This window comes from Tauraco erythrolophus, chromosome 7 (assembly GCF_009769465.1).
Source record: "Tauraco erythrolophus isolate bTauEry1 chromosome 7, bTauEry1.pri, whole genome shotgun sequence".
Taxonomy (NCBI): domain Eukaryota; kingdom Metazoa; phylum Chordata; class Aves; order Musophagiformes; family Musophagidae; genus Tauraco; species Tauraco erythrolophus.
The window spans coordinates 61,876,887-61,899,760 of NC_141471.1; the positions used below are offsets into that span (position 1 = coordinate 61,876,887).

At 43.7% G+C, this 22,874-nt stretch overlaps 1 protein-coding gene across 1 annotated transcript in view; it reads right to left on the reverse strand.

The window, feature by feature from the left end:
* Positions 1 to 22,874, reverse strand: part of AOAH (acyloxyacyl hydrolase) — a 76,503-nt gene that overhangs the window by 21,785 nt on the left and 31,844 nt on the right. Inside the window, exons 7-14 of the mRNA XM_086614520.1 lie at positions 20,424 to 20,494; positions 18,094 to 18,154; positions 17,496 to 17,566; positions 16,238 to 16,286; positions 15,755 to 15,803; positions 14,555 to 14,649; positions 5,981 to 6,072; positions 3,641 to 3,723 (exon numbers count right to left, since the gene is read on the reverse strand). Coding sequence (XP_086470646.1) covers positions 3,641 to 3,723; positions 5,981 to 6,072; positions 14,555 to 14,649; positions 15,755 to 15,803; positions 16,238 to 16,286; positions 17,496 to 17,566; positions 18,094 to 18,154; positions 20,424 to 20,494 — 571 coding nt within the window. The remainder of the gene's footprint in view (positions 1 to 3,640; positions 3,724 to 5,980; positions 6,073 to 14,554; positions 14,650 to 15,754; positions 15,804 to 16,237; positions 16,287 to 17,495; positions 17,567 to 18,093; positions 18,155 to 20,423; positions 20,495 to 22,874) is intronic.

Consider the following 22,874-nt stretch of genomic DNA (forward strand, 5'->3'; position numbering starts at 1 on the left):
CAGATAAAGAGCCTGGGTCTAGATAGCACCAAACGTGCTGCGTGGCCGAGAATGGATTATTGCCTTCTAATTTTTTGCTCCCTTATGCAGTAAAAGCAATTGGAAACGTAACAATGCAAAGAAAAAAGTCTCTGTTTTTTCCCAGATGAACTCCAGGTAGACTAGAATTTCCAAGACAGCCAAAGAAAAAAAATAAAAATTATTTTTCTTAACTGATTTTGCAGCTAGTGTGAGATATCTGGTGCATGAAGGCTCAGCGAGCCACAGCATGTGTTAACAGGGCCTAATTTTTTTGGTCAAAGACAAGAATCCCAAAGAGACAGATTAGACTACAAATGGAAAAGGAATATACAATACCTGTGTTTTGAGATAGCATACATTATCCAAGTATCTGATGCAAAACGTGGATGACAATCACAAGATTGTTCTGTAATTACTTAGAAAGTAATTTCTAATTACTTAGAAATTCTGAGGGTATTCACTTTCCCCGTGTTTATCTAATGAGTTTTTGGAGTATTTTAGCAACTGATTTTACAATCAGCATGCTTCTATCAAAAGAAGGGATCTTCAACAAGTGCTGGAGAACATTTAGAAGAGCTTCCTGCCTCCACACCTGAGCATTCGTGCCTGGCCCTCACACCTGAGGATGGCACTCACTCAGTCAAAAAAAACCCCATAAATAGCACATGGCTTACAAACCTGTATGAAGCTGCTGGAAGGTAAGGCATCAAAACCATATGGAAAACAATGAAACAACAAAAATCATATATAGAAAACTATTCAGCAAGCCTCTTTGATGGAAAACATCATTGGTTAGGACTGTGAGCTGCTTGTAATGGTGGCAGAGAATAGAGTTGTTACGAATTATTAACCTATATCTCATATACCAAACATCTGTGGGGTGCCCGGTGAGCAAAGCTGGTCACCCAAAATGAACATCAGCAATTCTGATGTGAATATATTCATGAGCACACGGAACGCTGAGGGTCACCCTCCCTGGCCCTGGCTCTGTACCCTACCCTGGAGCCAGCTGCAGAGGAGGGAAGGGTCCATCATCTCCAGGGGATAATGGGATTTTTTAAGAAAGGGAAGGCAGAAATCCCACCAGCATGGAGGTCGGAGAAGCCTTCCTCTAGGGTGAAGATGCATGTCTCGAGAAGGGCAATGGAGGAAAAGTCCCTCCGTGCTGAGCTCTGACCTGGCGCTGGTGCTTCTGTAGGGGGCTGGAGATGACCATTGCTCTCGGTCCCCAGCTTGGCATGCCATCCCACGGCTCCAGCTCTTGACTGCACGCCTCTCCCATCAGAAGTGCATCTCCAGCATCTCGTCCTCCCATTGCGTATCTGTGAGGCTGTGCAGCATCACTTTCAGAGGGAGGTTAAATCGTCCCAGGTGAGGCTAGGTCAGGCTGGTGGCCAGCTTTTCGCTGTACTCACACTGAAAGCAGCCATTTAAATCCTCCCATTTGGGGAAGAAACTATTACGCCAAATGAGGCAATAAAAGTAAACCTTCACAATGCGGTGTCAGTGCGATGATTAAGAGCAGATACTGAGGGAAGATATCCTGGGATTTTTCTATCACTTGTAATTTTTCCCTTTTTAAAATTCCATTCTCAATTTTCTTCAGAGTCTTTTGCCCTGACACAGGCTCACTTCCTTTTATATCCTGCTGGTGTCTGTAGTGTAAGTGGAAAGAGAAAGGAACGATGCACACAGTGAGAGACTATTTTTTCTTAGAGGGAATTGGGGAAAAAGGAATAGCAGAAAGTATAACCTCCACTAACAAGGTAAAAGGGTATCAGGCACTGAGATGAACTGGATATAAATGAGAAGAACCACAGACACCTAGTCATCCATTGATCGTCTAGTTTGGCCTCTTTTTTATTCTCTCCAGAAAGCACATGTGGGGGACTGCAACAATGGGGGCCACCAACTCTAGTGCCCTGCGACTTACAGACAAGAAAGTCAGAAGCACCCAACCTTCACGTTGGGTGACACCAAACACGTCGTAAAACACTTGTGCAGAAGACCCACAGCCTCAGGAGCACCACGCGTGCCACAGGAGGGAGGAAGGCGTATGAGACGCATTGCTGGTGGCATTGGTGCTGGCACCAGAAGGAAATTTTTCAGGTGGAAATGCCCACCTAAGCCTGGAAGTGATCCTTACATCACACTGCTTGTCTGTGCAGCCTCTTCTGCCTGGTGAGATCTTTGTCTGTCAGAGGTAGGGGCTGGGGCAGACCCTTTCTGATCCTAAATCTTGCAGGGAATCCCAAGCATTTAACAAGTTCCTAAGTAGCACTAGTGGTAGCAATGCTCCTCACTTGCAACCGACATGACTCATCTGTTGGAGAGGAAGAGCATCCCATAAAGCCAAATTATCCACCCGAGGAGAATGAATTTTCCCAAGCTTCTGCAGCCGGTCTTCTGAAGCATGAAAATTAATTAAATACAATAGAAACACAATGTGATAATCACAGAATAATCAAGTATCTTTTAAACCTGCTGTTGGGGACATCACCTAATACAACGCACAAAAGCTAACATCATAAACCTTAATTTCTAAGGGAGATTACTGTCATCCCTTCATACATCTTCTTTGACAAATTTAATCAAACTCTGTCTGAAACAACTCAGGGTTGTTTTTTTTTTTGCCTGCAATCCTCCATTTTGAGGACTACTCTAGGTTTTCACTTCTTGATAGCAACCTTTTTAAATATTTTCCCCTCCAAACAGAGGTGGGATAAATGAAACCCCATGTTCTCGTACCAGAACTACCCTTCGCTTTAAACCATTCTTGCCACTCTGTGGTATTTATGCCTCAAAAGGATTCAAAGCTGTAGCTCCTTTTAATTTTTGCTTTGCTCAGTTGCCAAGGTGTCTTAATATCCCTTCAGAAGTCTCCATTTCCCTAATCTTCCCCAAAGCCCTTCTCTGTATCTATTGCCACATAAAGTCGGTCCTCCCTAGGCAAAGGGGACCAAATTCTGAGGTCTTATCAGTGGCTTATGTGAGGAAGGACTGTCTCCCTGTCTCTAGAGGAAATCCTGTGCCTGATGCATCTTGCAACCTCCTTAGTCTCTTTCCAGCTCTATCCTGCCTTCCTGGCAGATTGAGATTCCCCTTTGCACCCCAATGCCTCTCTCCCTCCACCACTTCTGGCCGAGTCTCCTCCTCAACTCTGACGTGCGTGTCTTGTACCGCAATTGCTGTTGCTGCTGTTCCCAAGCTCATCTAAATTATTCCTGTGTAAGGATGTGGCCCACTTCAGGAGGTTTAATACTTTGCAGTTCTGCACCGTTCACAGATGCCATCAAGCACGCACCTTGGTCTTTGCTGTGAGGTCACCACTCCACACGTGAAGCAGCATTAGCCTCCGAAGAGGTGCACAAGGGACATGGCCCCCCTCTCCAACCCGCTGCTCTTCCCTGCTTAGCTGGTTCTCTATCCACCTCTCATTTCTTGTAATCTTCCTCTTCTTCACTGCACACAAACATTTCCTGTGAGGTGCCATGCAAGGCACTTTCCTTCATTCCAGGTAGATTTGCTCCGCTGCGTATACCCTTGGCGACACAGGATTTTATTTCATAGAAAGTACGAAGCACATAGTCGAGTATCAGACTAGCAAGGTTCAACATACCATTTTGGGAAATGTTCTGTAAGTCTCTGTGATTACAGCGATTTCTCCTGCGTAAACGTAGATACAGAGAGTCTGTCCAGCCTCTGGAATAAATTGAGAAAATGCAAGCTGCTCAACTCACATGATACCGATGAAAACACAGCTGATACTGAAAATGAAGTATGTTCTCATCCCTGAACAACTCTTTGCCACAGTTATAGTTACTTCTATTTCACCATTTCTCTTTTTTGTGGTCATAAATCTTTTTCATTTTGAAGAGGGTGGTCTAATATGGATGCCAAGATATCCTCTCAGAAACATATAGATTGATGGAGAGTTTCTTTGAAATTGTTCCATCCAGGATGCTTTTATTCTGGTCTTTCAGCTAAGGTGTTTAAAAATATTTTTGTTATACACCATTTATCAAACCAATCCCGTTGATTGTTCACTAATTAACTTTTCAATTGGTTGTTATGGAACAGTAAAGAGAAGAAATATTGGCAAGGCATTCATTTCCCAATGCCATAAATCTTGGACGGATTGATCTGAAAACAGGTTATGCTCGACTGTGACTAGTTCTCTCCTTTACTTTGCCCTGTTGAGAAAGATGAAAATGCAAATGGCAAGGATACCAGCCCAAAGGGAAGCTGATGAGAAGACCACACTGCCAGACACGAGTACATGGTCATCTCTGTCAGGGCTGCTGATTTTGTGTTTGAATTGAGACACTGAAAGAATCAGATAACTTAAATACCGTGGCTTAAGAACAGCAAACTTAGGTGAATATAGAGGAACAGAAGATAGTAAGTTTTAGAACCAGCAATAACAAGTGACAACCTACATAGAAACGCAAAATAACGTTAACCAGTCACCATGTCACGGGCTACACGTGAAATACCTGAGCTCTTTGGTTTTCACTATAGCAGGTGGGTGAATGAGGAGAAAACAGACCTTCTCAGTCAGAGGATATTAGTTAATCAATGATTTTTCTCCTAAAAATGCTTTGAAGTCCCAACCAGTCCTTCTCTTTCCCTTCTAGACATGGAAGAGAGTAAAAAACTGAACACTGAACCAAGGCCTATCACTGACAACTTCAGGTCAATGTTAAACTCTCATCACTTGTGACCTTCAGATTCTTTGGAGCCCAGTTAAATACTGTGTATTGAGCAGCTGGACATAGTAATAGATATTTAAAGGTTGGTTTTGCTGCTGATTCTGAAAGAAGAGGCTGCATAGATCTTCTCTGTTGGCTTATCAAGTAGTACACCACCTTGAAGCAGACACTGTGAATATAGCTGAGGCTGGGAGACTGGTTTTTGCACAGGGAGAAAAAAAGGAAGCAAAAAGTCCAAGTGTATGGTGCAACAGATATTTTTCCTGGAAAAATAAATATTCTGCCAACTTTTTAATTCTGTTGGTACAGAGGCTCTTTAGGCTTGACTCATGCTTGGTTTGGCATTTCACTGTATTCATGACCTATCTTAGACACATAAAATAAAAATTATCTGGAACTCAGGCCAGACCAGGCACTGTTGATGATGGCATCCTTTAGTTCTGGCAGGAGTCAAGGGCCTCTTAAACCTGGCCAGAAAGATGATTAACAAAATTATGAATATTTTTTTTAACTTCACAGTTAAAACTGCAGGCATTTCAAGGTGCCTTCTTTGTGTTTGTACTTTATTTTCCTTCCCTTCTGGCAGAGACTTCTTTTTTTCCATCTATTCCTGCATCCTTCCCCATTCACATGAGCCAATATAACACAGCAAATTAGGTCACAGGCGCTTGCAAATACTGCTTTTGCTACTTCCCTCTAAATGTGGGGAAAAAAAAAAGGGGGAAGAAAGATTGCCCCAAAAAAGGGAACACCATGAAATAACCCTGCAGTTACCATTTACTCCACTATTTCAGCAGCAAAAAGGAAACAGGAGGAGGAGGGAAAGAGAAAAAAAAACAAGAAAAGGAAAATGCTAATTTCTGTTAGTTTCAGCAATGGTCCCCTTCTCCCTGCCCCACAATTTCGAAAAAAGTGAGTTTGTTTTTTATTTCTTTGGCGTTTTTCTCCTTCTCATTTACAATTTGACCAGCTCTAAAACCTACCTTGAATTTCAGGAAGACTGGGCTAGAATATTGTGCATTGTCTACCCATTTAAAAGATATTTTAAAATCCCTAGATCCAGTGCTGATCTCGATTTTAGAAAGAGCAGAAGCAGAGCTGACTAGCATTTTTATATTTCCTTTCAAGCACTGTTGTGTTTTGTTTTTTTTTTTTTCTCTGTGCTCTGTGGTTTTATTTTTTTTCTCACTGTGCTCTGAGGGTCTTTGAGACTTCCTACGACTTGGCCATCCCACCCGTTGGCTTACCCGATGGTGGAGTTCAGAAAACCAGTGATCTCTGAGAACTGGGGCCAGTCAAGCTCGTCGGTGAAAGCCGTTGGGAGATTAGCAAACGACTTCTGAAAGATAAATTTTTTAATCAACATGGTTTCACCCTCACAGACAAGAATTCCTTTCAGCAAACTCGAGCAATTCCTAGCTGGAGCATTAGCCGGACAGCAGCAATTGTCACTAGAGCTGTGGTGGTAATTATTTATGCATATACTTAAAAGTTGGCGCTTGTAAGATGGGCATATCAAGAGACAGAGGAAAGAAAAGCAGAAGAGAGATCTGAACTGCATCTCCTGCCACCCTTTAATTCTGGAAGAGCCTAAACCTCTTCCTGATGTGGAGCACGTATCGCAGGTGCAGACCACCAAGGCGCCAGCTGCTTGCTGCAGCGTCCGTCCTGTCCAAAGGTGGGTCTCCTTGGGCACAGGGAGAGATGACAGCATGATGTCCCCACTGTATATGGCAGAGGGTTAACATCAAATTCACTCAGAGCTCCCTCGTCCTCTCCAGCAGGATGAACTGTGAACATCCAGCCCTCTAAAAACATCTGCCTGGTCCTCACTGCAAATTTTGGGGACCAAGCAGAAGCGACAGAGTCAGAAAGGCCCCTGAGCACGGCAGTGACCAGGGAGAAAAACACATGGGCTGCCATAACCTTCCCACGCAGACAGGTGCAACCTTTACCCTTCTTTGCTTTTGCTGGTATCAGTCCCTAACACTTTTTTTAAGCACCTGCCTCTGCGAAAGCCTCTGTGCAGATGCCGGCCATGATGCGTATTCGAAACACAGTGCCCTGATCGTCTCCACTTTTATTTGTGAATGTGTCAAAAACCACGAAAGACAAGAAAAGCCTGGAGAAGAGGAGGCTCTCAGCCTGGAGAAGAGGAGGCTCCGGGGTGACCTTATAGCGGTCTTCCAGTCCCTCAAGGGGGCCTACAAGAAAGATGGGGAGAGGCTGTTCAGGAGGGCCTGTTGTGATAGGACAAGGGGTAATGGTTTTAAAATAGAGGGAGGTAGATTCAGATTGGATATTAGGAAAAAATTTTTTACCATGAGAGTTGTAGAACACTGGAACAGGTTGCCCAGAGAGGTGGTGGATGCTCCATCCCTGGAGACGTTCAAGGCCAGGTTGGATGAGGCCCTGAGCAACCTGATCTAGTTGGAGATATCCCTGTTCCTTGCAGGGGGGTTGGACTAGATGACCTTTGAAGGTCCCTTCCAGCCCTAACCATTCTATGATTCTATGATTCTATGAAAAACGGCCTTAAAAAATTGCACCACCTCAGAAGGATGAGAACAGGGAGTAAATTTTCAGCTTCTCCTAGTCCGGGGTACGCTTGCAAAGCCAAATGCATAAATCTGATGTGCTAATACCGAAAAACTGTTGATGAAAAAGGTAATAACCAAAAGAAGGTCAAAACATAAAATCAGAGAACTCATAGGCCAGTTTCATCTGTGCAATTTATTCTCTTCATTTTCTTTTCAAGCAATTGTGGGGTTTCCTTAAACCCTCACTGCTGTAAGCAGCAAGTGTGTGGGTAATTCTTTCTTCAGGAGGGTCAGAGGTCACAGAAGAGCTGAGTCTTGTAGTCCCCACCAAGTCCTCACTCCCACAAAATTATTGTTTTGGTGAGCAGGAGCTATGCTTGACTATATGACTACAGGTTTTGTCTAAAAGAGGATGAGGGAGATGCAGGGAGAGCGGAAGGGAGGTGAGAAAAGGCAGGTTTGGGGGGGAATAAATCCTGAAGCCAAGCTCTGAGCAGCCCGATGCCCAGCAGATGCCAGTTTCAAGCATGCAATAGCGTATTTGACCTACTTACAGCAGATCTGCATTAGTTACTGAGGTGAAAATGGGTCTGGCTTAATTATTTTTCAGTTGGTTCTCTCTCATATATATGCGCGTGTGTGTCCTTGTGTGTATCTGTATATACATATGGTTTTTAAATAATTTTTTTTTTAAAAGATTGGAGGGAACTTCCAAATCTGCCTTCTTCAAATCTGATGGTTTTGTGTGCAAACAGGCCCTTAATCCACAGCTATGGGCAGAAGTGGAGGGGTACGGCATAGCTTGGCCATTTGCAATATTTGCCTCCTTGTAGCTTTGCACTAAAGGTCACAGAAATATTGAAATAGTCACAATAGAATAGAACAAATTATAGATATCACAGAATCACAGAATGTCAGGGATTGGAAGGGACCTCAAAGGATCATTTAGTCCAATCCCCCTGCTGGAGCAGGACCACCTAGATCAGATCACACAAGTCACAGCATGTAAGAGTTAAAAAAAGAGCCCAAAAGTGATTAAATATTTTTAAAGCAAGTCCTTCCATGACCAATTCTCTCATATTTCCCATTAACACTCCAAAATAATATTTTCATTTGATAAGTTCTAATAATTTTTAACTATTTTTTATTTTTCCCCTGCAAACTTAGCTTAAATATGAATTAGTCAGAACCTAATTGAGTTTCAAATTGGTTTGGAAAGGAACATTTGAGCCCAGATTACAGTTGCATTTGAAAACTGTATATATGTTTAGCATTGACACTGTTCCAGCAAAGCACTTAAAGCCAGACTTTTGAAGATATTTCAGGATGAAAGGGTGAAGATGAGTAGTTAATGCAAATTCCAGAAAGATGCTAGACCTCGAAGTCTGCAAGGATGGAATTTGGAAAGCATGGTCTAACAGACTGTGTTTCACTTAGTCTCAGATGCAAACGTGTCCCACTCTAGAGGTGGATCTATGTTGACCTTCAGCTTAAAACTCTTCTGAGCTCAGCCTTGTTTAAATACCATTCTCTAGACTATTCTGGCTGAGAAACCATGCTCCAGCCTACGTGCCAGATTATAGCAAAGAATGATTAGAAAGTTATTCCAGCCTAGCTTCAAATGCCGTATTTTAGCCTCAAATGCTCTAGATAGGTCTCATTTCAAAGGAACATCCTTACCTCCTAGGTGTGTCCTACCTTGAAATACATTTCCCCAAATCCTCCTGCTTCTCTTACACTGGGCAGCCAAAGCCATGGCTGATGGCAAATGTACACACACCAAACTGCACTGCGCCAAGTTAGCTTAACTGGTAGAAGGTTCAGGGTTGCTATGGCAGGAGATTTTCAAAATCAGGACACAAAACGGCACTGGAAACCTAACGCTCATACCAGCCTTTAGACATGGAAGTTGCAGAAATCCTGAAAGCACTGAAGTATCCCTTAATTTGAAGGGGAATCAACTATTTGTTTTTTATACTGTCTTGAACGATGTTCAAAGGCTCAAGATGGCATTAAGTACCGCAGACGACTTTCTTATTCTAAGTACGTTTCTTATTCTAAATAAGCAAGCCTTAGAGCTCTTGAGGAAAGCACAGTCTATCTTTTTAAAAAGTATGTATGGCATTTCTACTGTGGAAAGCTGCAAGGGACATAGGTTTGAAATTAGCAAAATTATTACTTTATTTCCCCCAAAATGCAGCATCTCAGTCATCACAATACTAGCTGGGAGAAACTTGCCTGCAATTCACTGGATTCAGAGGGAAGCCAGAGAATGTTCACAGATCAAACTGCCGTTTTTTCTAGTGGTGCAAAAAAGAGAAGCCTTTGGGATAAGTGTTCGGGAATTCCTGAACCCGCATTTAAAGAAATGCTGAATTCTTCTAACAGGAAACATATCGTACAAAACAGTTGCTTTTAATGAAATCTGAGAACCCCTTGAGTTTGTGGGCAAACAGATATTTAGATAGGGATTACAGAGAGATGTGGGATTTATTTTTCTCTTTATTCACCATGAAATAGGGATCCACAAGTCTTAAAATGCATCTTCCTAGAAAGGGCATCATTTCCAGCACATTTATAAATACAGTGCCTTTATCTCCAGATAAAATCGTCTCTAAAATGAGATTTAAAAGTAAGCTTCTATCCCAGACATACAACAGAAAAATGCTGCATTTAGTAGCTATTTGGAAGTCAATTGTAAGCAGATGGACAGAGCAGCAGGAGCACAATATCCATCGCTAGACACACCAGTGTTTTCAACATTAGCTTCCTGCAAAAAACATCCACCTCAAAAAAGAAACCCCAGTATTTCTTCTGCTTTGCTAAACCTCACCAAGGGCACGTCTACTGCATCACATTTCATTTTTACTGTCCGAATTCTCGGGTTAAAGGAATGAACATTCAGCTCAATTCTTGCTGAACCTTTTAAAAGAAGAAAAGCCTGACAAACCCAAAACCTATTGACCAGCAGAAAGTCAAAATAAAGTTGATTCATCCCCTTCTTACAGCTATATAATTCTCTTCCTGTAATCATACTTTGGGTGTTTGGGGATTTACTGGAGTGATGGCAGGTTAAGGACAGAGCCACGTGCTCAGCTGCCTCTGCAGGAACACAGAACCACAGAATCAACCACCCTAAAGATCATCTAGTTCCAACCCCCCTGCCATGAGGAGGTACACCTTCTGCTAAATAACGTTGCTCAAAGCCTCATCCAGTCTGGCCAACATGCAGGCAAGTATCCTCAGTGACGGTCCCAACACCATTTTCTCTGTGCTGCTGCACCTCAGCTAGATCCCTGTAGGGCAGGCTTTGGGGCTCAGCAGTACCAGGTTGATGAAAAACTTCAAAATCAAGGTACTTGTGACTTCCTCTAGTGCTTCATAGAATGAGCTGGATTTTTTTTTGTTGTTTGTTTTTGTTTTTGTTTTGTTTTGTTTTTTTTAACTGGAGAAATAACATGCCTGAGCTACAGCTTTCAAAGACTTGTCCACCTTGTGATGGACATTTTCCACACCAAGAAGTGTCTCTGTATGCTCTTTATGGGAAGGACATACTCCATGAGGGATGATAAATGTGTTTGTAACTGGTTCCTAGGTAAAGGCTTTGGAAATAGCACTGGAAAACACGAGTCCCCACTCTGATATTGCACACGTCTGAAGCTTGGTGACAGATGAAACGGGCTGGGAGTGCCTGCAGCTGCATCAGTGCAGGCAGGCTGGTGCTCAGGTGCTTGCAAGTTCCCTAACCCACCACAACACAGCCTCCTTGACGAATGCAGGAACATGATTCAGGTCTCTGCGTTTGGTCACTTAGGTGTAAGAAAACAGGAAGACCAGGAGGGCACTAGGGGACTTGGTATGGGACAAGTGAGTGATGCAACTGGATGCATTCCTTGACATTGGATTTATGACAGGAGCATGTCTCCCTGCACTGGATTACATGGTGGGTTACATGTGAGAGGCCAATACTAAGAGGGCAGTAAGTTCCCAATTAGACTGGAAAATCTAAAATCCAGTATATAACAGCTTCCCAATGACGGTCTTTGAGACCATGGCACGAGCATCTCAATTCCAAAGCTGTTCAGCCCAGATACTCATCTAGTCATCCCTGCGCTAATCATCTGGCTACCCAAATGGCATCCTGAGCCTGCTTCAGTACGGAAATTTCTCATTCACATTCTCTTTCTTCCCTCGCTCATCATTACTGCTTCTTTGCATGGCAGGCTATGATGCACAGCATAATCAGGAAAGCAATCATTCTGCAGAGTCTCTTAACTAAATTCTCAGTATCTCTCCAGAAAAATTATTTTCCCACCTAATTACAGTGTTAAAACAGGAATGAACAGCTGCCACTGATTAATAGAAGAGCCCACAGCATTGTTACCAAGTGTAAATTTTACTTCACACTTGTATATGTAAACATGTATAAGGATAAATAAATAAGAAATACATGAAATATATAAAGTGTATAAAATAGATAAATAAAAATATAGAAAAACATTGAAGTAATACAATAATGCACTTAAATCTGAATTAACAGGCACATAACTTTTTCCTTGTACACATGATAAAAATCATGGACGGGGGGGGAAGTCCTATTTGGAATTCCATGTAGAGGGTTGAGCTTCCATTGAAATGGAAATTAAAGCTTTGAACTGGCTCTAGTATTGACTGTAGAGAAAACCATTTGATAAACTAATTGTTCTGTGTGTCTTATCAAAGAAATTTTCGCAGAATCAAGGCGACGTGTCTTGAGTTCGACAGCACGAGGCAACTGCAGGTGCACGAGGCTAATGCCTCATCCTCCCCTCTCAGAGCCCTAACTTTCCTACTTAAGGTGAGCTGCAAATTAAATCACTTTTTGCTGTTGCTAGAGTTTAAACACAGATACTACTTTTTTTTTATACGACTGAACTCTCTATATCTCCGCATTAATATTTAACTGCTGTATTTTTGGCAGGTCCGTAGGAAAGCTTGCAAATAGTCCTAGAAAAGGACTTGTTCTTTCCCATCCTGAACCTCACGCATCCCAGATGCCCGGGCAGCTGTGCAGGGCACTGCTGTAGAGCTCAGCCAGCTGCAGGAGGCTGTGTTTCTGCAAAGTAATTAGCCCAGCCCTGCTCTGTCCCGGGTAGCTATATCCAACTTTTCCAAGTTCCTCTACATCACCAACATACCATGCCGTACCCCTGTCAGAGTTCTGTCTGACACTGCCAAGCTCGGGGTGCCCAGCATCTGAAGGGATGTAAGGTTGTCCCTACTATCTATCCTCTCACCTTCTTTTGCTAGCTCCAATAAGTGGCATTTTAAGCAATACCTTAATGCATCCCTTCCTTGCTGGACTCAGAACAGACACCAGCCCTGTACTGGTGCACTGCCTTGTACTGGTGCACGAGAGATGTCTCTCCTGGGACCGGCTTGCAGTGGCTCTGGGTCTGCATGCGAAGTCCAGGCTTCTTTTTTACTTGTATATTGTATTTGGCTTCTCCAATTCCAGTGATGTCTAAACTCCTTTTATTTTATATACTGCGAGTGGAGTGACTATGAAAGGCCGGAGAGTGAACACATCTCTCCCTGCCCTCCTTGCCCCAGCGCAGGGCACTAGCTCTAGCCTGGAGTCACCCTTTCTGCAAGGGAAAGCAGCCCACCTTTCCAACTAGTCCTTGATCTTCCCCACACGCTGGCCAGATGGAGTTGAGCACTGAAAGCACATATTTGTTGGGCCTCACACAGAGAGCACCGGTTCCCTTCCCATGCAAGTTGCTCCACACCCATCAGACATCAACAAGGTGCCATCAAAACTCACTTTATAATCTGCCCTCCAGCTGCTGACCTTGAAGCTTCTGCCTCTGCATGCCATTACCAGCCCTCGACCCATCCGTCTCGTGGACCAGCAAGCTTCAAGCAAGAAAAATGCTTTCTAAACCTTCACTACAGTGATAGTAAAATGCTGACATAGTCTAAAACTATTCTTGCCTACACATTTCTGCTACCAGCGTTACTGCCAGAATCATCATCACCATCAGTATTATTACCATCTTTATTAGACAAGATAATCTCAATTATCATTAGTGCTAATTTATTATGCTCATCATCAGCTCTGTCATCAGTGTCATTCGTCTAATTGTTCCTCATAAACGTTTAACAAAGGAAAACAACTGCTAATCTGCAACATCTAAATCAGCACAGCTCTGGGAGCAAAACTGGGAAAATACACGAAACTCTCAGACCTCCAACAGCACTGTAACTACGGACATTTTGGAATGAGTATTCTTCTCCAGAAAATGTCCACATCCTTCTTCCACAGATACTAGTGGAGAAGTAGCAGGTTTTCACCAGGGAAGGTGGGCAATGACAATGTATCTGCTCACCCTAGTGCAAAGACCCTTGTGCAGAGCAGGACAACGCGCAGTCCTCCCTGGCCAGGGATTGACACCGGCTCGAGATGGGAGAGAAGGACAGGAGTACACCTGCACGTTTATCTCCACCCCCCCAATTGCAGTTTGCTGGAATGATCTTTTCCCCTCAATTATTTCATTCCATGCCAGAGAACTGCAACAGCTGAGGCTCAGCATAATTCACAGTCAGGCGCATTTTGCTGTTGTTTGAAATTGGGATACGCTGGGACGCTGCCCAAAGATAGACATCAGTGTGGTCGTGATATTTTACGGTCACTACAGAAACACTTCCCTTTAGGATGAGTCCATTATAAACCCTTGGATGACCCTCGAACACCTGCAGGTATATTTGTTCAACAAGCCTCAGAGCCTGAACACTAGACCCACTTCCCATATCCCACAGATGAGGGAAAACAATCCAGAACACATCATTTCAAAGCCAGATGCCTAAACCAGGAGTGCCCGGACTGCCAGCAGGGTCACTTCTCCAACACTTGCACAGCAAGGAGCCATACCAACAAGCCTGCTAACGGCAGGACGGATCCCATAGACAGCACGGGTCTCCTCGAGCCGCAGGCACGTGCATGGAAAGCCAGATGTCCTGGTTTGTGTCTCTGGCACAGCGCTGGGCCACCGAAGCCAAACTCCTTCCTGACCCAATTGCACAGATGTCAGAGGAGCGGCGGTAGCACTGGGCTGTGATTTTTTTGTGTTCGGAAGAGCAGCTGCGGGAGGGGACTGACACCCAGGAGACCATAACTATAAATTCCAGTGCAATGAGCCATTTCGCACGTGTTTCCCTTTGGCCACCTGTGGCATAGGGGAGAAAGCAAACGGCAACCGGCGGCGTAGCAGTTTTGGCAACCCGAACGTGGTTCCTCACCGCTGACATCTGCGCGACGGTCATCCACTCGGGAGGGATGTGGAAGTGAGCGCCGGCCGAGTCTCCCAACAGCACGACCCCTCGTGAGTCCGCACCTAATTAATGCATTTTGTTAGTCGCATGAGCAGAAAGAGCCAACGGAAGCAGAGCGTGGAGAGCAACGCTTAAAGAGCAACGGCCACGGAGTCATGGGGTGACCAGCTACACCACTCTTCACGTGGCTGAAACGTTCAGGCTCTGCAATGGGATTTTCGCTCCATCTGCAGCGAAAAAAATGACTATCAGGAACATGCCAACAACCCTAGAGAAAGAACTGGGGGCTGGGCATGAAAGACAAGGAGAGGTCTTGCTAATCAGAAAAAATCCTGGTTGTATTCGAGGATGGATGTGTAATTTCAGCAGAGGCTCTGCTGTGCAGCCAACATTTATTTTTACTATCCGTAAGAACATGCATTAAAAAGTACTTAAACATTCAGGGAAATCGGATTACTCAGGAAATTGCTCAAAGCTCCTTATGAGAGAACTGGGTGGTGGACGTGCTACTCGTACGAGTATTTCTGCTAGAACAATCTGACCGGTTTATAATTAACGTCACTTAGCATTTGTAGATTGCCTTTCATCTAAAAATCTTGAAAAGTCTTGCCAGGCAACGGCTCATCTCCAGGATGCCAACTTAAATGCAAGGCAAGGTAGCCACCAACAGTAGCCATGGCTGTTTGCTAAGAGAGTTATTTGTGTATATGCATATACCCAGGCACGAGGTCAGCTGCTGCCATCACTTCACCTCTTTAAGGTCTTCTCCAGAAAAGTATCAGCATGATTGCAGGTATTTACAGCGACAGGTCAAACCAGTTAAACTGCTCTGCCAAATGCCAGGGCCATCCCTCCAGGTTAGGCTTGAGGCACCACAGAAGGTACAGAGGTGATATCTCTGCTGCTGTCGCTCATCTACGTACTTCAACTTAATATCTGTGCTGGCTTTTAACAGGAAATTACCAGCAGCCTGTGCTTTTCATGTTGCATCTTTGTCCATCCTCAAGATAAAAAATAAAATAAATTTGTTTAGCCATTTTGCCTTTCTTAGGAAGTTGTAAACCCGTTGTCTTTCGCCTACGTCAGCAACGACTGTGAAAATATTAAAACATTTATTAAACGAATACGAAAGACACGTTGTTTCTTGCATTGACTGTAAAGGCTTACCTTTGCAGAATTTCTCCTCATAGGGAATTCCATCTTTTGGATCCACGCCCTGTTGGAGGAGAGAAGGGGCAGATGACAGCACCCATCTAGCGCGTGAAAAATGGCAGTGAGAAATAGAGGCTGCGAATTTAGTTCTTGATTTTTGCCTGCAGCAAGCACTGCATCATAATAATGATGCTTTCCATTACTTTATTTTAATAAGTATATGTACATTTAAATTAATTATAATCACTGTAATTTAAATAATCATAAACATCAATAAACAAACTTCGCTCATAACTGCTTCCTCTATGTTCCTTTAGTTTTTAATAAATACAGCTTTATTACTTGCAATATCAAAGGCAGTAAATAAACAGGAGTAATCCAAATCAGTTAATAAACCAGAATAAATAAAAAAGAAACATTTGCAGACTAATTCAAAAGGAGGAAAAAAGAGAAGCAGCAATCAGGAAGGAAATATAAGACTCAACCTCATTTACTTACCCATATGCCATTGCAGTTAGAGTCACTTTCCACATCCCAATTATCAGGACTAAAACAGAGTTACAAAAGGATACACAGTGTTACAGAAAATGAAACAAAAGAGGCTTTTGAGGAAATCAGATCCTTTGTGCCATTTTTCACTAAGAATATGAAATAATTAGAAAGTCCTTTCTGCACAAAAGGGTGTTTTTTCCCCTCTTTGAACCCAGGAGAGGCAATTTTTCCTAGCAAAATGCGATATTAATTTAAAGTTAATACTGAAAGTTGCTGAATGAATTTCACCCTTTTAGTCTGCATACTCACTTCGGTGAAGTGGATGGGATGATTTTTGCAGAAGACAGACCCTTTTTCCCTGCCCTTTTCCTTGCTTTGAAGCGTTCACTGAAATCCCTCAAGCCCCTCACTCCAAATTCGCCCCGGCCCATGGCACAGGATAATTAGCTCAGGTCTCCTCTACAGGGAGACTCCATTCTATGATCTATCCAGTCTGGCACTACACACAGATGCTGTAAGCCCATTTCTGCTCAGACAGGTGTGTTGGCCACGCTGATGGCACAGGACTCTTCCAAGCCCATGCCCTTAAACTCAGTTTATCTAGTCACAAGCCAGTTAGTGCCCAGGCTTTAAAAACAATCCTGCTCAAGAACTTCTTAACAAACCCTTGGTAGAGGAGAGCTTTATTTTTGAGAGAGTATTTCGAGCACAGGGCAAACTAGCAAGAGCGAGGGACTTTGCTCAGGGCCACGCTGTTACAACTGGTTGTTCCAGGTGTGCATGGATGCCCATGCTCAGGCAGCTGGGAGGTATTCACCTAGAAGATATTCATGTAGAAGGACACATATTTAATTCTACATTTCCACCAACATAAGACGAGGATTGGATGCTGGAGCTCAGCAGCCAGCCATGAGCACCACTGGTTTGCCCTCCTGTCTTCCTGCTCTATAAAGCAGGCACAGTCCACATTAGCTCAAGTGGCATAAGGCTTGTAAGACTCAGTGGCTCGGCTTTCCTCCCCACTTTTGGCCTGTCTGACCAATTTTGGCTGCAGACACTTGAGAGAAAGAAACCTGTGAACCACTCCCCTCATGCTAACGCACCCCATCCCTGGTCTTGATCATCCCCTCTCATCTCCACCACAGGGAAATCAAGCAAGGAGCAGTGACGTGCTCTCTTAGCACATAGCCAAAGCCAAACACGGAGCTCGTTCTCCAAGAATCCACAATGACTAGGAAGCCTTTAAAATAATTAAAAGCTTTACCGTCTGCCAGGGTACACGCTGTTGTTTTTGTCGTTGCAGTCTCTGCCTCGCCAGTGATAGCCCCTCAACGTCTGAAAGCCACGAGAAGCCAAAAAAAAAAGGATGCTCATTGTTACTCTTGCACTTTTAATTTAAAATATCTGAAATGAGAATCTAACTGAAGGTGTAGGAATAAAGCCCAGTAAATGGGTTGTATTCCAGAGTCCCTTTGCTAAGCTTTAATAAATGACACCTTACACACTCTGGTGCAGAAATAAGACAAGCTGGCAATTTAGTTTGTTTTGTTTTTTTTTTTTTTTATAAAGACTTCACTTCACCTGTTATTAATTCAGTAAGCAGACCACTCAGCAGCAGAGCAATTTGCTTCTGCAGGGAGCACAGCTTTATGCCTGCATCTCCCCAGGTGGCATAAATGAATGATTGTTTTTGCATCCAGGAAAAAAAAACAAACCACCTTTTATGACAAAAACCCCTCCGTTCACTTCACTCCTATATCAATTTTCACATGAATGAACAAGGCTTTGCAGAAAGTAGGAGGAATCCCATAGATATTCTTATTATCAAGGGATTACTGTACCAAAGGAAAGGCTTTGCTTACCGGGAAAGTACTAAATTTATCTCCATCAAAATCTTCAAAAGGCAGTTTATTTCTTATGACACTGTAAAAACCAAAACCAACAAATGCAGTGTTAACATATGAAAGGGAACCTATTCAGAAAGAAAAAAAACCACGTGGTAAAGCATACAGAATAGATAATAGCTGACAGCTCCACATTCAGTTTTAGCTCCATGCTTGTACTTCAGCAAAGTGATCCTGGCCAAAGGAGCAAATTCTGATTTCTTTCAGTATCTGCTGACCGAGCTCTGGAGGTGAGACTGATGCACTCACCTACGGCTGCGATGTCGAACCCTCAGTCTCTAAAACACAGACATCAAAAAGTAACTCTCTCTTTTTGAAATAAATACTACACTCAGCTTGGCAGAAGTCCTTCTATGTGGGAAAGAGCTGCAGAATGGGACCTTGTGCTGATGGAGACTAACGTGCTTTTGTTAAAAACAAATGGCAAATACCCTTTCCTGTATTCATCCCTTAAGTTTTCGCACCGTCTCTCTCCTGTTGTGCTCTCTCAAACTTGCAGTTTGCACAGCAGCCTGCAGCTACACACACACGCACAGGAAAAAGTTTATTTTATAGGGTAAAAGTGGATTTAATATGAAGAAGGACCATACACTGTGAATTCACAGGTGGCCTTATGGTTTAACTGAGGATCAGAATCTTGCAATTTCTGCATCTAGTCCCACAAACTTCTGGCCTTGCTCAAACATATCCAAGAAATAGCATTTTACCTTGATTTGAGCAACGGAGACCTGAGCCCTCAGTGGTCCCCCGCTGTGCCTAATCACATTAACCTTTGAAAACTAAATCAGCCTTTGAAAATTACATCTCTTTTTTCCATTATGACTTTTGTTTCTGGCAACCCTATAGGTTTTAGCAGTACCTGAAGCAGATGTTAAAATGGTGGTGTCAGCTCTGTGCTCCTTCCTTTTCAGCTTAGACACGCACCAGCTTTCACATGGTGCTGCCCAAGCGTGGCACCTCTTTGGCTACGGGACACAGCTTAGCTCACCTACACTGAGCAGCTTTTCATATTGAGCCCAGCAGGCAGCACTCTTTGAATGATATCCTAATCAATCTTTCCTTGGAAAGTTTTCTTTCTGAGTTTGTCCATCCTCTCGATCTCATGAGAGACGCTGGATCTGGCTTAGAGACCAAAGAGGTGCAATGAGGGTGGATTCCTCAGACTGCATGAGCATCAGGATAAGAAAAAATACAGAGAAGACAGGTGACATGGACTCCTGGTGAGGCTTGTAACCCTTATTCTGTCCGTAATCAACAATTTCCACGTGCTGCTTTGGGCTACTCCTTCTCTGCAGTAAACTTCAGTTGCAAGGAACTGGCACACATCCAGACCAGCTAAAAAAGTCCAACTGCCAAACGTGTTTTTGTGGCTACAGAAAGAAGAGAGGAAAAAATCAAAGAGAGAGAGATAGAGTGCACGAGAGAAAGAGATCAGAAGAGTTGAACATATTCGATCCAACGTATGATACACAATTTGATTCCTGATTCCCCTGTCTGAACTCACAGGGCTCAAACTCTGATTATTTGTCCTGACTCGCATTTCAGAGACGTTTCATGTTAATCAATCCATTCTCAATAAACTCCTGATATTTGCAGTTTCCATTACATGGGCAGAAATAGGTGAGCAAGTTAGTCTTGGCAGTCAAATCAGTCGAAACACACTACTGGTAATACTGATTTATTCTTAGATTCGCTTGACTTCTCCAACTCATCAGAGTACATCGACAAAAGCGCTTTAGGAGTAATATCCCAGCTGATGTCCTTGGCCTTTCCCAGAAACTGGTTCAAAGACAGCACTACCATAAGTTGTTTCTCCTGTCTGCCACCCACCTGGCTTTCTTAAACACCTTGAGATCCTCCTACTCTTTGCAACTGCCACTTAATTCATGTTCCTCACAGAGCTATATCAGTGCTGGTGGCCTTCCTGCACTGAGCCATGCGCACCATAACTGGGTGAACAGATGAAATGCAGAAGTCTCTTGGCCTCAGGAAATCTGAGGAGAAAATGGCTTTCCTCTTGGAGATGTCATATCTTTGAGTGTGTCGTGTATTTGACCTCTGGAAGCTGCTGAAATTTTTTTAAGTATTGAAAAAGCACAGGGATCCCTCTAAGGAATCTTACTTACCTGAACTCTGTGCAACCTCCCTCTATGCTACCTGGACAGTAGTTTTATGAAGGAAACCAACAGAAGACAAGTATAGGAAGCTTTGTTAGCAGCAGATGATTATTGAAAGAAACAAATGCACCGTGTTCTGTTCCTGGTTAAGGACTGAAACTTTATACGTACTATTTCATCTTCTCACACAGGTTAGCCAGAAGAGGAAACGCACATAAACTTGAGAACCCTGTGAAGCTCTTCTGAGAGGGAGAAAAAAAAAAGAGGATGGATGCATTAGTTCATAGGGACGGCACAGCTTGGGATATTCAGTGTCAGTAAAGTCCAGAGCTAAATCACGTATTTTCCACCTAGAAACATCTGAAAACTCCAATGACTCCATTAAGGATGCCACATGCCAGAGGATTTAGACCTCACACAGTAGTCAACTTCAGGATTTTTGACTGAACATTTTATAAACCAACTACTCTCGCTTTCAAAGAGCTGTAAAATTAAAAAGGAAGAAGCTCCTGTGAAACCGTCTCCTCTCATGTACCAAAGTTATTTTTTTTCACTCTTTGTAAAAATTTACTGTTCTCATGTTTGATAAACATGGTGGTATCTGACACTTACTGCAAAACTAGAGAAAGCAACACACTGTGGGCCATAAGGCTGGTTTCCACATGCCTGGGGTGGGGCGGTGAATATGCTGAAGGTCAGGAACAATCCCAACGAGAAGAGAAATGAGTGGATCCAGCATGTGTGTAGAATGCCCCTGATTTTTAATGAGATTTTTACCTGGAAATCTCATAACTAGATTATCTTGGTCAGACCTGCAAGCTGTAAAAGACACCTGCTGCAGGGTAAACTCTTTCAGTACTGGTAGACTGTAACCATAGGCCAATCCCATTGAGGTCCCAAGTAACCAGGAAGCTTCAGAAGCTGAAAGAGACATTGCTAATGAGAGCCCAAGTTATGGAAACATGGTGCTGCATTGGCGATCAACCTCAAAACATGCTGCTAATGGCTTCATTGGAAGTTCAGGTGGTCTTGAAACACCAAGGGCATTCAGGTGGTCTATAAATACAGAGGGCTAGTCAGTGCATGGTCTAATTAACTGTGTTCACTAAAGCTGCATTCAGCACGTAAACGTGGAGCAGATGGACATACGCATAACTTTATGCAAAGAAGAGTAAATATTTATATAATAAATAAGAGCTTAAGAGCCCTATCCTTGAACCAACTCCCTTGTGTTACACACTTTATAGAAACAGGAAAAAAAAAAAGAAGATGGTCCTTGCCCTAATGAGATTATAACTCAAATCTAACATAAAACAGAAGATAAAGGTTGGATACAGCTCAGGAGAGGACAATAAAAGGCTGTTAATCACCATGAGGGGCAGTAGCCCCAGCACATCAAGCTCTAAGTGATGAAGGAGAACTTTGAGGCAGCACTGCAGGGTGGCGGGGTGGTGGTGCTGCAGTGTGTAGGGCACTGCCCCACAGCTCCGGGGATGGCAGGACCGTGTTTGTTTGGACAGGTGACAAGGGGTGATGGAGATGAGGGTCTCTCACTGGCTGGAGCAACGAAGCAGCAAGGTGAAGATGAACAGGAGTGGTGGGAGCCCTGGTTGGGCCAGAACAGGTTGGGGAGCCCTGAAGTGCCAAAGGTGGAGCCATGACAGTGTGCTTTCTGAAGGATGCAACAGAGAAATCAAAGGAGAAAAAGAAAAGGAGGAAAGTCAGAGGGACAAGAGACAAGAAATCTGCAACCCTCCCCCACCAATCAACTTTCTTCAGCTCTGTCCAACATGCTCAAATGACAAGGCTGGAGTTGCATCAGCTTGGAGAGGGCCATGAGGTGGAGGGGGTGTTGGTGGAGTCAAAGGAGAAGCCAGAACACAACTGCAAAAGAAGTGGCTAGAAACGGCCAGAAGCAGCAGGGAGTAGAGCCTTTCCAAGAGCTGAAAGACCAGCCTTGTCCCACCGCTGTGGCTCCAGCCACCCCACGCTCTTCCCCATCCATCCGTATCCCTGTATTTAACCTCTCTGCCTCGGGACTACATCCTGCAGCACGTCAGGGATGCAGACCTCCTCTTTGCTCTCTGTGTGTGCACACACACGCATGGCCAGGCAGGCAGAGAGCACGAGAGGTGTGCAAGCAGGATGCCAGCTCTTCTCAAGGAGCTTTGCGAACCTACGTACGCCTTCCTGGAAAGAGGAAAGAAATCACTTCTCCCACCTCCTCCATGTAGGACTAATCTCAGCGCTGCCTCCAAAAGCACGAGAGGCCCTTAAAGCTTTCCATGGGGTTAAGATTTGCAGTGTCTTCATTTGAGCTGCCGGCTTTTCGCTTCAGTCCAAGTCACAGCACACAAAGTCTTTGGAGTTAAGGCATCCAGAGCTGAAACTGCTCAGGGAAGACAAACTACAGGGCTTGCAATAAATAAATAAATAAATGGAACCTCCTTTCATCCTGCTCGTGGGCTGCATTTAAAGTCTACCCTTTGCTCTAAGCAGAGTAAAATCTTTCCTGCCTTTTTCTCAGCTAGTAATTTAAAAATTGTTGCCGACTGAACCTCCATTAGTTTCAAAGGAAGACAACCCCGCAGCCCCAGAGATTGCCTAAATTTGGTGGGAATG